This window comes from Salmo trutta, chromosome 26 (assembly GCF_901001165.1).
Source record: "Salmo trutta chromosome 26, fSalTru1.1, whole genome shotgun sequence".
In the NCBI taxonomy this organism is placed as follows: domain Eukaryota; kingdom Metazoa; phylum Chordata; class Actinopteri; order Salmoniformes; family Salmonidae; genus Salmo; species Salmo trutta.
The window spans coordinates 42476090-42490669 of record NC_042982.1 but is presented as its reverse complement, the minus strand read 5'-3'; the positions used below and the strand labels follow the sequence as shown (position 1 = coordinate 42490669).

Genomic DNA, 14580 nt, shown 5'->3' with positions numbered 1-14580 from the left:
ATATGTTATCATCAAAGGTATTAGGTAGTTGTTGGGAATTTTTAGATATTACTGCACTGTTGGAACTAGAAGCACAAGCATTTCACTACACTCGCATTAACATCTGCTAACCATGTGTATGTGACCAATACAATTTTGATGGGACTATCTAAGTGAGTGTCAGAGAGTCACTAGCAAATTATTGATTTCATGAACCTTGTTTCTTAAGCTACATATGTTTACGTGGGCTATTTTTAGCACTTTTCTGGGATGCTTGATTGTTTTCATTGGTTTACTGGGAAGCTTAGCAGAAGTAGATATGCTCATGTTGTTTATGTTTGTGCAGGGTGAGCTGCTCAGGCACACCGCCTCAGTGCTAACAGTATAAATCGGGTTCGTGGGCACATGATTACTGCACACAATAACTGTAGGATCAGCAGAGGCATTCAGGGCAGTTAGAGGGACATAAATTAGGTTACTTACATTGTGTCTTCCAATGCCCCTGGGATAATGTACATTTTGCTAAAGCATTATGAACACTCAGTGTCACAATGGTAGGGATTAGCTGAGCTGTGCTTGGGTCGTTGATAAGTCATTGTCTCAACGCAGCCTTATAATGCCGTGAAAGGATCCAGGAACCCAAATGATTTGAGTGGATCCCATCCTCCTTATAAAACCTGTTTGGTCGACAAAAGGTATCGAAATTGTCAACAAAAGTTAAAGAGAAAGAATCCTGCTAAAGTGTTCAATGTCACGATTCAGAGAGGGCACAGGGCCAGATATGATGGGTCTTTTATTACTGTCTAGCAGTCAATCAGCTCTTTAAAAATCCAGTTTCCAACTGTTCAGTTGCCCTTCATAAGGTCATTAAAACCCACATGGACTACGATAGAATCGATTTCCATGTCCTGGTGTAGAACGTTCAGGAGCAGCTTAGTAATGTCATTTACTAGGTAGAACATTGTAGGACATTGTTTTTGTTGCACCTGAAATCTAATCCAAGAAGATCAGGTTCACATATTTAGATAAACTGATCCTAGATCTGCGACAATAATCAACTTCCTGACCCCCCCCCGTATTTTAGCAGAGAAGCTTTCCTATAGCTACACCATACAAGCTGAGGATTATGATCCCCAAAAAGAATGTAACTAATAAATTGGCAGAAAAATGCTGAATTCTAGAAGCTTAAACTCATGAATAGTTCAGCATAAATATAACACACTCAGACTTGAATAACAATCATATCCTTTACTGCTTATTTATCTGACAAAAAATAATGTAGTATTCTAAAAACCTAGTAAAATGCATACACATGAAAACTGAACCCCGAACCAAGACTCATTCTGTACACCAAATCCAAAAGGATCTCACCTAGTCACTGAAAGTAGCAGCAATGTTTATGTGCTCAATATAGTATTTATGCATTTGCATACCGTACACTTCTGATAACATGAAACTGAATTAATTCCTACATAACCACAGTGCCACCGCAGGGAGTTAGTGGGGAGGGGGAGGGGGGTCCTATCCTTACCCAGGTCTCAGATTCCACCGGCAGAGGATCCTGTGGTGGAGCTCCACCGTGGGGCCCACAGGCTGTCTGCCTCCTTCGTTCCTGCTAGACCCACAACTCTAATGCCAGTGCCCCGGACCCCTACAGTGGCCAACAGTCTTATTGTTTCTACTTTCTGCCGATTAAACGTAACCGAACTGAGAACATGACATTTGAGATCACTGTCAGGTAGATAACATCCTGTATGTTGCCTTACTGTTGAATAAATGTGTTAAGGAATCTCTCTCTTCAACTACGCAAAGTATGTAACCGTATCAATATTGTTAGATAAGTCCTGAAAAACCCAGGGCTAGTGTGAGAACGTGAGCAATGCTCATTTTATACATTGTGATCAGCTGGGAGTCCTGGACATTGGAAAAACATTGTTTCAGCTCACCTCATGTCTTTGGCCCAGAGGGAGCTCCGCACGAGAGCCTTACACAAATAAACACTGGAATATTGTAAACTGAGCAATAAAGATATCTGATAAGGCAGGAACAGCATAATGACAGCTGACAACTGTTCTGCTCGGACGCCAACTTCAGGTCATTTGTGGCAACTTGAATTGTGATAGATTAGAGTAACTGTGGCTCGTTCAGTTGTTTCTGGGACTTGACCCCCCCCCCCCCAAATATGTCACGAGAGAAATCCAGTCAATTCCAACGAGGGAGGGAGCGTCACCTTTACCTGTCAGCCATTGGAGAGGTTCCTCAGTATTAGTCCCAGCGAGCAACGGATCTGCGATATCCATATCCCACATCCAGAAACACTCACCTTAGTGAGGCCTCGTGACACTGACGATCCTGACACAGTGTCAATTGGAGCAACAGAACGGGACTACAAAAAAAATAATAATTGTAGCCACTGCAGGTGTCTTTGTTGAAAGCGGTTAGGGGGGGCTAAAAGTATCGTCTTCCAGGTTCACCTCGTTCACCTACCTGGGTGATAACCTCAAGTTGTTTGGCTGACTGAAATAAAAGGCCGGCAGATAAGACCAGTTGAGGAGTGTGGGAGTCAGTTTCAGGGCGGAGTGGGTTTCAGGGTTAGACTGTATGGCCCTGATACTGAACTAGGTGGTATTACATGTCATACACAACTGTTCAAATGCTGAAGTTGCAGATTATTGCAATAGAGGATGTTTTAATCAGGTTTGACACCTTATATTTTTACCTATATATTCTGTTGATAAAATACTGCAGTAAATCCCTACCTTTTCCAGAATTTTTTTTTTTTTTTAAACCGGCAAAGATTACATTTAGATGGGATTTTCTTCTTGTCCTTCTAGTGAGCATGTTTTCATTAATCACTTCTAAATATATATATAAAAATCCCAAGCCTGCTCCTGAAGACAACCATAAACTTGTGTTGTGTTTGATAGCTCCACATGCCACAACGTTCATGTGTTCATGTATGTTTGTGTGTAAGAACAAGGAATACAGTTATAAACACAATTGTCCGTAGTAGTACAACCCTGATCTGCCTTGTACCAAGAAACAGCCTCTGGTACAACCTATGTATATACACACACACACGATGCAACTAACAGGTCAAAGTTCATGTGAAGCAATCCATCTGCTAAGATCTTTTCAAATAATAAATGATTTGATTATTTGTGTGTTGTGAGCATTACAGTGCAATCAGAAAGACCCCCTTCCCCTTTTCCACATTTTTGTTACATTATAGCCTTATTCTAAAATGGATTAAATACTTTTTTTTTTTACTGCTCAATCTACACACAATACTCCATAATGACACACATTTACATAAGTTTGGAACCACCAAAACTTCCTAGATCTGCAGCCAGGCCAAACGGAATAATTGGTGGAGAAGGGCCTTGGTTAGGGAGGTGACCAAGAACCCGATGGTCACTCTGACAGAGCTGCAGAGTTCCTCTGTGGAGATGGGAGAACCTTCCAGAAGGACAACCATCTCTGCAGCACTCCACCAATCAGGCCTTTATGGTAAAGTGGCCAGACGGAAGCCACTCCTCAGTAAAAGGCATGACAGCCTGCTTGGAGTTTGCCAAAAGGCACCTAAAGGACTCTCAGACAATGAGAAACAAGATTCTCTGGTCTGATGAAACCAAGATTGAACTCTTTGGCCTGAATGCCAAGCGTCACGTCTGGAGGAAACCTGGCACCATCCCTACAGTGAAGCATGGTGGTGGCAGCATCACACTGTGGGGATGTTTTTCACCGGCAGGGACTGGGAGACTAGTCACAGTCAAGCAAAAAATGAACGGCGCAAAGTACAGCGAGACCATTGATGAAAACCTGCTGCAGAGCGCTCAGGACCTCAGACCGTGGCAAAGGTTCACCTTCCAACAGGACAACGACCCTTAGCACACAGCCAAGACCATGCAGGAGTGGCTTCAGGACAAGTATCAACGTCCTTGAGTGGCCCAGCCAGAGCCTGGACTTGAACATCTCTGGAGAGACCTGATAATAGCTGTGCAGCAACGCTCCCCATCCATCCTGACAGAGCTTGAGAGGCTCTGCAGAGAAGAATGGGAGAAACTCCCCAAATACAGGTGTGCCAAGCTTTTAGCGTCCTATCCAAGAAGACTCGAGGCTGTAATCGCTGCCAAAAGGTGCCTTGACAAAGTACTGAGTAAAGGGTCTGAATACTTATGTAAATGTAATTTCAGTTTATTTTTTATACACTTTCAAAAATGTCTAAAAACCTGTTTTTGCTTTGGTATTATGGGGTAGTGTGTGTAGATTGATGAGGGAAAAAAATAACATTTAATCCATTTTAGAATAAGGCTGTAACGTAACAAAATGTGGAAAAAGTCAAGGGGTCTGAATACTTTCCGAATGCACTGTATTAAAGGAATGTGCAACAGGTGGGATCAACTCAAAGAGAAACATATTTTTAAGTTCTGGGTTAAGTGAGAGTCAAATGTTAAGCTGATTCAATTATCTAATATTAAGCTGATTCAATGATCTTATATTAAGCTGATTCAATGATATTATATTAAGCTGATTCAATGATCTTATATTAAGCTGATTCAATGATCTTATATTAAGCTGATTCAATGATCTTATATTAAGCTGATTCAATGATCTTATATTAAGCTGATTCAATGATCTTATATTAAGCTGATTCAATGATCTTATATTAAGCTGATTCAATCTTATTAGCTGATTCAATGATCTTATATTAAGCTGATTCAATGATCTTATATTAAGCTGATTCAATGATCTTATATTAAGCTGATTCAATGATCTTCATGACAGCATAGATCATTCACCAGCCTGCCCATCACAGAATGGTGCAATTGTCACAGTCATGAGGTGAGGGCACTCAGTCCTCTGAGTCTCAGAATTACATTCCGTTCAAACTAATGTCAATCGAATTAGAATGTCAAAATATTTGCCTTGAAAACAAGGACTTTGAACAGCAGCTGATATTGATATGGTGAAAAATCAATCATTGAGGGAGCCAAACACCAGGTAGTACACAACAACAAAAAAGGTAGGAGAATCAATATTCCAAACTCAAATCAGCTTCATAAAAAAGGTTTTATTTTTTTTATGCAAAACTGTTTTCATCTGTATCAATGACTCTACTAGAAGGGTGAACGTTAATACGAAATTTAAAACCATTAAGAAAAGTCCCTAACTGGAAAAACCTGTTATCAATCACAGTGCAATAGTCATCACAAAAACATGATTTTTAGTGTTAAAGCCCAACTAGACGATAGGCTATTAAAGGCCTGGGGGGGGGGGGAGTTGTGTCATTTAAAGAAAACCATGAGAGGAAGAGGTGAACTTTAGGCTACTTTGGTGAAGATGCGAGGCATGCAATACATTGCATAAGATACAGATTACCAAGACATATGTTCATAGTTCTTTCTGCCTGACCCTTCCACACGCTGGCTCGCCTGCTCTTTCTCTTTGCTAACGATGCCAGTGTGTGTTCAGTCTTTGGTCCGTTCCGTTTTGAATATCATCTTGAGCCTATTCATTAATGATAGGCCCTGCATTACTGAAGTCCGCAAACCAAGAAATAGCGAGACACCATTCCTTTGTGCGACATACAGCTTTTGAATGCCGATCGATAGACCTAGTGCACGGTTCTGTCTGTCTGTCTGTCTGGTGGCTGACCAGCTTATACTGATAGATAGACCTAGTGCACGGTTCTGTCTGGTGGCTGACCAGCTTATACTGATAGATAGACCTAGTGCACGGTTCTGTCTGGTGGCTGACCAGCTTATACTGATAGATAGACCTAGTGCACGGTTCTGACTGTCTGGTGGCTGACCTGTCTATACTGATAGATAGACCTAGTGCACGGTTCTGACTGTCTGTCTGGTGGCTGACCTGTCTATACAGATAGATAGACCTAGTGCACGGTTCTGACTGTCTGGTGGCTGACCTGTCTATACTGATAGATAGACCTAGTGCACGGTTCTGACTGTCTGGTGGCTGACCTGTCTATACTGATAGATAGACCTAGTGCACGGTTCTGACTGTCTGTCTGGTGGCTGACCTGTCTATACAGATAGATAGACCTAGTGCACGGTTCTGACTGTCTGGTGGCTGACCAGCTTATACTGATAGATAGACCTAGTGCACGGTTCTGTCTGTCTGGTGGCTGACCAGCTTATACTGATAGATAGACCTAGTGCACGGTTCTGACTGTCTGGTGGCTGACCTGTCTATACTGATAGACCTAGTGCACGGTTCTGACTGTCTGGCTGGTGGCCGAACTGCCAATACTGTACCACTCCTCTCGTTCAGTCCTTTGCTAGCTCGCTATGAAAGATGTGTTTGTGTTCTGGGAAGTACAGCAACTAGTCTCTCCGCTCCAAAAAAATACTGAACCTTAGGACTATTCTTAGCAGAATCAAATCTTAACACTCAGAATTGGGATTCGACGCCGGGAGGTAGACATGCAAGGATTCGAGAAATCAATTATTTGGGGGATGACGATCCACCACTACGTCGTTAACAGTTGGTAAAAATGGCAGAGGAAGGCAAGCGACAGCAGGGAAGTCCTGTATGGCAATACTATGAGAAGTTAAATGAGAAGAAAATGGAGGTAGAGTAATGGTAGAACAGGTGCAATACTTAGCCATCTGAAAGGGACGTACTGTGAGACTCAAACCATTGCTGGTAGCAGTGCAGCTGCATTGAGAATTCACATGGAATTTGGGGGATTTTGTTGAAAAACCGAACCCCATAAAATTGCCATTTAAACGTTATCAAAAATTGTGACAAATGGAACATCCTTAGATCCTACCTGATATCAGGAAGGCACCTTTTTGATTAGACAAGTGAAAAGACAAGTATTGACGAGTAAAGTTGCCTTTTCATTTATTGGGGAGTATTGTGAAACTCAGCAAAAAGGTGTCATGTAGGCAGAAACTGGATCATTGCATTCAGACTGGTGGCTGACCTTAGTTTTTATATAGGTGATGTACTGAGGTGAGTGAATACCTGTGAAATACTAGTCAACCATGCCATGATACTAATAAAAATCGTTTTTTATTAATCCACTTTCTCACATTGTTGCATTTGTGTTGAGGAAACGTGTATGCATTCCTATACCAATACTGAGAAAACGTGCAGTTTTAATAAAAAATAAAAAAAAACTGAAACCTGACAACTAAGGCACAAAACCTCAGGATAAACTCTGTTTCCCAAGAAATAAGATGGTGAGATACTATGGTGAGACAGAAGACCCAGACTAGTGTGTTTCATAGGGTCCCTGCTGTCTGTGGTGTGTTTCATTGGGTCCCCTGTAGCGGGTGTTACCTGTACGTGAGCGGTGGCAGCTCCCTCTGTCTCCATGTCGTCCACTCCTCCTCCGTTGTTCAGTCCTCCTGGTTTAGTCAGCTCCTTCACCTCATCTCCCCACTCTGACAAACAGACCAATCAATCAGGAATAATAATACACTTAAACAGGCTAGCTACACCAGCAATGTGGAGATAGATATAACTTAACTATGTCCAATACTTCTGACTTAGGCAACAATTTCTTCCGACCACTTGACCTAACTTGGAAAAGTTAAAAGCCAGGTTTTTACGAGTCAAGTTGCGAGTTCAAGAAAGACTCCAGGCCACAATAATTCCACATCTAGACAGAGGGTGAATCTCAATTCCTTAATTCCTCACACCCTCTTTACACACATCCTTCTTCAAAGTGCATTGGAGGAGGTCTGAGGAGAGGAACCAGAAATCTTCTTCTCCAATGCATTTTGAGAAGGAGGCGAGGAGAGAGGAGGTGAGGAATCAAGGAAGACAATTGAGATTCACCCAAAGCAGACAGTGTTGCTGTTGAAGAAGACAGAAGTCAGATGTTTACCTGGACAGAGTGTTTCTGCATCCAGCATGCCTCCCTCCCTATACCCATCCAGCTCCTCCATCTTCACCTTGCTCCAGGGGATGTAGGTGACGCCTCGCTCCACGTCCCAGAACTTCTTATGGGTCGCCTTTATACCCTTGTTCAAGGCCCATGCAATCTACACAAAAATACAATATGCTTAAGTTATTAAGTAAAAGAAGTGTTTTAAATAACTGTGTGCTGCCTTGTATACCGAAAGTGCTGTACTTTTTCGATACTAGAACATGACAAAAAGAAAGATTGTTACTTTCAGTACTTTCTGTCAAATGTGTCTCACATCATGTACGGATTGATAGGAACCAGTCTGTCTAGTAATTTGTATGAATCTTCTCTAGGGGGCGGTAGTAAGCTAGCCAGGCTACTTGTCTTCTCTAGGGGGCGGTAGTAAGCTAGCCAGGCTACTTGTCTTCTCTAGGGGGGCGGTAGTAAGCTAGCCAGGCTACTTGTCTTCTCTAGGGGGCGGTAGTAAGCTAGCCAGGCTACTTGTCTTCTCTAGGGGGCGGTAGTAAGCTAGCCAGGCTACTTGTCTTCTCTAGGGGGGCGGTAGTAAGCTAGCCAGGCTACTTGTCTTCTCAAGGGGGGCGGTAGTAAGCTAGCCAGGCTACTTGTCTTCTCTAGGGGGCGGTAGTAAGCTAGCCAGGCTACTTGTCTTCTCTAGGGGGCGGTAGTAACCTAGCCAGGCTACTTGTCTTCTCAAGGGGGGCGGTAGTAAGCTAGCCAGGCTACTTGTGCATTTAGATGACACAGTGCGAGCCACATTTGATAAGCAAGTGAGAGGAGAGAGAATGCCGACAGCATGGCTTCTTCTAAGGAAAACACCATACCTCCACGCCCGCAGCTTGTTGACAACTGGCTCCAGAAGCAAAGTAATACTTTACTTACAGAGGAGATGAGGGTCAGCACACAGAAACTACTAAGCAAAAGGTGTTAAAGTAGTGCATGGGAGGTTTTAGCTCCCCCACAAAAATGGAATAATTTGAGTGACAATGACATGAACATATATTCAGCATGACATTCATGTGAGCATTATAATAGGATTACACAACCCAAAAGTAAACGTGAAATGCACTCAATATATATATATATATATATATATATGACAATATATTAAGACTACTTTGCGTTTGTCTGGGCTTGCTAGCAGTAGCCTGGGCGGAGCATTGCACCATGGGAGTTGAAATGCACTCTGGAAAAATCCATTGTATTTCTATGGTGTGTAGACTATTGCAATATAGAAGCTTCAGAAACTAGCTTTCAAAGTGTTTGTTGTTTTGGAAGTAAACTATTAATTTAACACATTAATACACCAATGTATAATGAATGTCATTTAACCCAACATTATGTCCAGAGTTCAGTAAATGAACGCTGATACACTACATGGCCAAAAGTATGTTGACACCCTTTCAAATGAGTGGATATGGCTATTTCAGCCACACCCGTTGCTGACAGGTGTATTAAATCGAGCACACAGCCATGCAATCTCCATAGACATTGGCCCGTACTGAAGAGCCCAGTGACTTTCAACGTGGCACCGTCATAGGATGCCACCTTTCCAACAAGTCAGTTCGTCAGATTTCTGCCTGCTAGAGCTACCCCGGTTGACTGTAAGTGCTGTTATTGTGAAGTGGAAACGTCTAGGAGCAACAACGGCTAAGCTGCAAAGTGGTAGGCCACACAAGCTCAGAACAGGACCACAGAGTGCAGAAGCATGGGAAGAAATCGTCTGTCACCGGTTGCAACACTAACTAACGAGTTCCAAACTGCATCTGGAAGCAACGTCAGCGCAATAACTGTTCGTCGGGAGCTTTACGAAATGGGTTTCCATGGCCGAGCAGCCGCACACACAAGCTTAAGATCACCATCCGCAATGCCAAGCATCGGCTGGAGTGGTGTAAAGCTCACCGCCATTGGACTATGGAGCGGTGGAAACGCGTTCTCCATTTGGCAGTCCGACAGACAAATCTGTGTTTGGAGGATGCCAGGAGAACACTACCTGCCCCAAAGCATAGTGCTAACCGTAAAGTTTGGTGGAGGAGGAATAATGGTGTGGGGCTTTTTTCCGTGTTTCGGGCTAGGCTACAGCATACAATGACATTCTAGAGGATTCTGTGCTTCCATCTTTGTGGCAACAGTTTTTGCCCTTTCATGTTTCAGCATGACAATACACCCATGCACAAAGTGAGATCATACAGAAGCTGTTTGTCGAGATCGGTGTGGCAGAACTTGACTGGCCTGCGCAGAGCCCTGATCTCAACCAAATCAAACACCTTTGGGATGAATTGGAACGCTGACTGCAAGCCAGGCCTAATCGCCCAACATCAGTGCCCGACCTCACTAATGCTCGTGGCTGAATGCAATCATCCTACATCTAGTGGAAAGCCTTCCCAGAAGACTGGAGGCTGTTATAGCAGCAAGGGGGACCAACTCCATATTAATGCCCATGACATTGCAATGAGATGCTCAATGAGCAGATACTTTTGGCCATGTAGTGCTCTGAGTCTCAGATATGGTTTTGCATCAGGAAAATGTAAGGTTCTTCTATAATTTAACAGGGCGTTTCATTTTTGAAAGAATTTGTTATTTTAGTCGTACATATTGTTCAATGTAAAGCCCAGTGGTTATTCAGTGTCTTTAGATAATGTGTTGTTTTCTTTGTTGCTGTGGTATCGTTTTGGTATCGCGCATCGTGATACTAAACCTGGCATCAAAGTCAAAATTATGGTATCATGGAAACACTAGTTGCCTCTAAAACCTTGTTCAAAGCCTGCGCAATCTACATAAACACAATATATTTAGGTTAGACACTAAACAGGGCTCTATGGAGACCAACCTACATAAACACAATATATATATATATATATATATATATATATATATATATATATATATATATATATATATATATATATATTTAGGTTAGACACTAAACAGGGCTATATAGAGACCAACCTACATAAACACAATATATTTAGGTTATACACTAAACCAACAGGGCTCTATAGAGACCAACCTACATAAACACAATATATATATATATATATTTAGGTTAGACACTAAACCAACAAGGCTCTATAGAGACCAACCTACATAAACACAATATATTTAGGTTAGACACTAAACAGGGCTCTATAGAGACCAACCTACATAAACACAATATATTTAGGTTATACACTAAACCAACAGGGCTCTAGAGACCAACCTACATAAACACAATATATTAGGTTAGACACTAAACAGGGCTATATAGAGACCAACCTACATAAACACAATATATTTAGGTTATACACTAAACCAACAGGGCTCTATAGAGACCATTAGACACTAAACAACAAAATATCATTTTTTCAGTTGATGGCACCAGCACGATTTGATCGTACCAATTTTTTTCACGCCGATAATGATCTGACCCATGTGCCCTAATGTACCTGCATTCCATACAGAAACACGCTAATAATGAAGACATATTTTAAAATTAGCATGCCCTTGCCCGGGCTTTCAGGTACATTTGCCAGTGGGCCGGTGTTAACTGCCCAGAATGAAAAGAATCCTGGGAAAGCGGGCTGATCAAGTATCTTATAATGAACCATTTTAAACTTTAAATCTGATTTTAAACTTGACAAAATCAGATTTACACTGGATTGTTTGGAGGGAAACATTTACCTTTGCGCAATCTCAAAAAGGGTGTTTATTGTTAGCGATTTTGATCTGTCAGTCTACAGTTGTAGGGCCATATAAAATCTGATATATTTTGGTAAATTCACCCCCCCCCCCCCCCCCCAAATTGAGTTTCCAGGTTCACTCTCCAAATCTCACTTTTCAGCCCTAAGAACATTGATGTTCTTAGGGCTGACCCCAATTAGTTGAATGGTCGACTGTTTGGTCGTTAGGCTATTGGTCGACTGAGATTATTACTGCTTGACTAAAACACACACACACAGTTGAAGTCGGAAGTTTACATACACCTTAGCCAAGTACATATAAACTTAGTTTTTCACAATTCCTGACATTTAATCCTAGTAGAAATGCCCTGTTTTAGGTCAGTTACAATCACCACTTTCTTTTAAGAATGTGAAATGTCAGAATAATAGTAGAGTAAATGATTTATTTCAGCTTTTATTTCTTTCATCACATTCCCAGTGGGTCAGAAGTTTACAATTAGTATTTGGTAGCATTGCCTTTAAATTGATTTAGAGTTTATTTTTTTTACAGGGATAGTGCACATTAATCAACCTTTCAGTTAAAGTGCCAGTTTTAGCCAACCGGCTAATCTTCAAAAGCAGTCCCTGGGCAGATTATTAAAAACAATTACAATACAGACAATCAATGAGCAGTGAGCACCCGCAGAGCAACATAGGACAAGCAAGACATGGCATGCAGACAGAGCAACATAGGACAAAAAGCAACAAGACAAAATCCATAAAAGCAACAAAGTGTTACCACACCTCAAAAGCTACAGACATGGAAATTGTTTAACTTGGGTCAAATGTTTCAGGTAGCCTTCCACAAGTGTCCCACAATAAGTTGGCCCATTCCTCATGACAGAGCTGACGTAACTGAGTCAGGTTTGTAGGCCTCCTTGCTCGCACACGCCTTTTCAGTTCTACCCACAAATTTTCTATAGGATTGACGTCAGGGCTTTGTGATGGCCACTCCAATACCTTGACTTTGTTGTCCTTAAGCCATTTTGCCACAACTTTGGAAGTATGCTTGGGGTCATTGTCCATTTGGAAGACGCATTTGCGACCAAGCTTTAACTTCCTGACTGATGTCTTGAGATGTTGCTTATAAAATTCTTATTTACAATGACGGCAATCCGGGGAACAGTGGGTTAACTGCCTTGTAGAACAACAGATTTTTACCTTGTTGGCTCAGAGATTCGATTCAGCAACCTTTCCGTTACTAGCCCAACGCTCTAACCACCAGTGCCATCTGACGAAGATCACCAGGCCTACCCCCCTCTAACCACCAGGCTGTCTGCCTCCCTCCCTCTAACCACTAGGCTACCTGACGCCCCAAAATATTAGAATGTAATCCTATATTAGAAGTTACACTGACTGTTTTTCTTAGATTCAACAGAGAGTTTAGAACTCATGTTTCTGTGTGAAGAGAGAGAAGCCTCAGATTTAACGTTGACAGTAGATTTACGATGGCTTGGTGATAAGACAACATTCCATTCCATGATTAGTGTCTGTGTGCCTGTCTGTCGGTGCCAGGGAGACTCCATCTCCAGTTTATTTAAGGAAAGGACCTAGTGTCTACGTTGCATTAGTATTCCTATATAAGCAAGCAGTAATAGATATTTGGCGCCATGTAAATATTGATGTCTGTTGCATGAGTGCAAAATGTACCTTTGTATAAATTCTCTCATCTGTGATTTGTCATGAACATCCAGGAGGATGGACTTTGCTATAAAACAGCTGTGGCTTATCCCTGCTGGTTGGGTTCTCAACAAATAACCTATGGGTGGGGTCGTTGACAACCTCCATGACTGCAGTAATTAAATAATAAAGTTTAGCTGTTTTGTTTAACAGTCTCTCCTTTGATCAGAATAATTTTACCACATTATAAAAAGAGTTGGTTTAACTTTTTAGTGACAGGGTGCAGTATTCGGAAATTCGAGATGAATGACGTGCCCAAATTAAACTGCCTACTACTCGGGCTCAGAACGTAGGATATGCATATTATTAGTAGATTTGGATAGAAAACACTCTGAAATTTCTAAAACTGTTTGATGTCTGTGAGTATAACAGAACTCATATGGCAGGCAAAAACCTGAGAAAAAAAATCCAACCAGGAAGTGGTTTGTAGTTTTTCAAGACTGGGCCTATTCAGTATACAATGACTTAGGGTTCATTTTGCACTTCCTAAGGCTTCCACTAGATGTCAACAGTCTTTAGAACGTTGTTTCAGGCTTTTGCAGTGAACAGAGAGCGAACAAGACCTCCTGGAGTCTGATGACCGAGAGAATGACATGGCCTCAGTTGCGCGCGTTCACGTGAGAGGTAGCTGTGTTCCATTACATTTTTGAAGACATTTGAATCGTCCGGTTGGAATATTATTGAAGATTTATGTTAAAAAGGCCCTAAAGATTGATGCTATACATCGTTTTACATGTTTCTACGAACGTAAATATAACTTTTTTTACTTTGTCATGAAATTTTCTGCGCGCTTCCTACATTTGGAGTAGCTTACTGAACGCGCTAACAAAAAAGGTCATAAATGATGGACTTTATCGAACAAAACAACATTTGTGGACCTGGGATTCCTAGGAGTGCATTCTGATGAAGATCATCAAAGGTAAGGGAATATTTATAATGCTATTTATGATTTTAGATTACTCCAAAATGGCGGGTATCTGTATTGCCTGATGTTTTTTGAACGCTGTACTCAGATTATTGCAAAGTGTGCTTTCCCTGTGAAGCTTTTTTGAAATCTGTCACAGCGGTTGCATTAAGGAGATGTTTATCTATAATTCTTTGAATAACAGTTTAATATTTTATCAACGTTTATGATGAGTATTTCTATAAATTGATGTGCTCAATCACCGGAAGTTTTCGGAGGGAAAGCATTTCTGAACATTACGGGCCAATGTAAAATGGGGTTTTTGGATATAAATATGAACTTTATCGAGCAAAACATATTGTGTAACATGAAGTCCTATGAGTGCCATCTGACGAAGATCAAAGGTTAGTGCTTCATTT

The 14580-nt window shown here is 41.5% G+C and overlaps 1 protein-coding gene across 1 annotated transcript in view; it reads right to left on the bottom strand.

The window, feature by feature from the left end:
- Nucleotides 1–14580, bottom strand: part of LOC115163809 (splicing factor, arginine/serine-rich 15) — a 44679-nt gene that overhangs the window by 17418 nt on the left and 12681 nt on the right. The window contains exons 11-12 of the mRNA XM_029715992.1: nucleotides 7841–7997; nucleotides 7291–7394 (exon numbers count right to left, since the gene is read on the bottom strand). Of these exons, the coding sequence (XP_029571852.1) occupies nucleotides 7291–7394; nucleotides 7841–7997 (261 nt within the window). The remainder of the gene's footprint in view (nucleotides 1–7290; nucleotides 7395–7840; nucleotides 7998–14580) is intronic.